At 52.6% G+C, this 853-nt stretch overlaps 1 protein-coding gene across 1 annotated transcript in view; it reads right to left on the bottom strand.

Annotated features, from left to right (window-relative positions):
* The window catches only part of LOC106514699 (endothelin B receptor), a gene marked incomplete at its 3' end in the record, with an annotated part of 5,455 nt that overhangs the window by 1,651 nt on the left and 2,951 nt on the right, over positions 1-853 (bottom strand). The window contains 2 exon segments of the mRNA XM_014004095.1: positions 23-175; positions 603-801. Coding sequence (XP_013859549.1) covers positions 23-175; positions 603-801 — 352 coding nt within the window.

Raw genomic sequence — 853 nt, forward strand, 5'->3', positions numbered from 1 at the left:
TTAACGAGGCTAAGCTGCGTACCTGTTTGAGGTGTTCGCTCAGACACASCTTCAGGCTGCCTCTCTGGTGTCGGAGCATCTCACAGGTCATCAGGCCGTAGAAAACAGCTGAACAGAGCAGCGGCACGCAGAAATAAAACCCAAACAGCCACCAGTCCTTCACGTCCCGGTAGAACTGAGACCAGAGAGGAACACAAAGAGGTTTTAGAGTCTGAGGACCGGTTCTAGATCCAGAACCCACCAGAACCTGCTCAGCTTCTCAGCTAACTGGACTTTATCTGAACCGGTCCATCAGTTTTATCTAAATGTCCTGTGACCAGGCAGGTTCTGTTCTCGTGTTCGGTCCGATCACGACCCACAGACGTAAACAGGAAACACTGATCTAAACTATCTGAGTCCACGAGACCAGAACCACAAAAACAGAGACCTGAAGGAAACGGACCTGACCACTTTTTATTATTCCATCCAGAGACCGGCCCGGATCCAGTGGAGTCAGAACCCTGCACCATCAGAACCATGAACCATCAGAACCCTGAACCATCAGAACCCTGAACCATCAGAACCCTGAACCATCAGAACCCAGCACCGTCAGAACCACTCACAGTCATGAAGGGGGTCCTGGGCCGCAGCATGCAGGTCTTCAGGGTCAGGTTGTTGTGCACACTGGGAACCAGGGTGAAGCCGACGGCCTCCGGCACGGCCAGAACGATGGAGAGCAGCCAGATCACCACGATCTCCACAGCCGTTACCGTGGGAACACCAGTGCCCTGGATCCGGGACCAGGACACCACKGCTCGGTACCTGAGGTCCAGAATCATCCAGTGGAACAATTATAAAACAAGTTTAATGACTT

Source organism: Austrofundulus limnaeus, unplaced genomic scaffold (genome assembly GCF_001266775.1).
Source record: "Austrofundulus limnaeus strain Quisiro unplaced genomic scaffold, Austrofundulus_limnaeus-1.0 Scaffold22, whole genome shotgun sequence".
Lineage (NCBI taxonomy): Eukaryota > Metazoa > Chordata > Actinopteri > Cyprinodontiformes > Rivulidae > Austrofundulus > Austrofundulus limnaeus.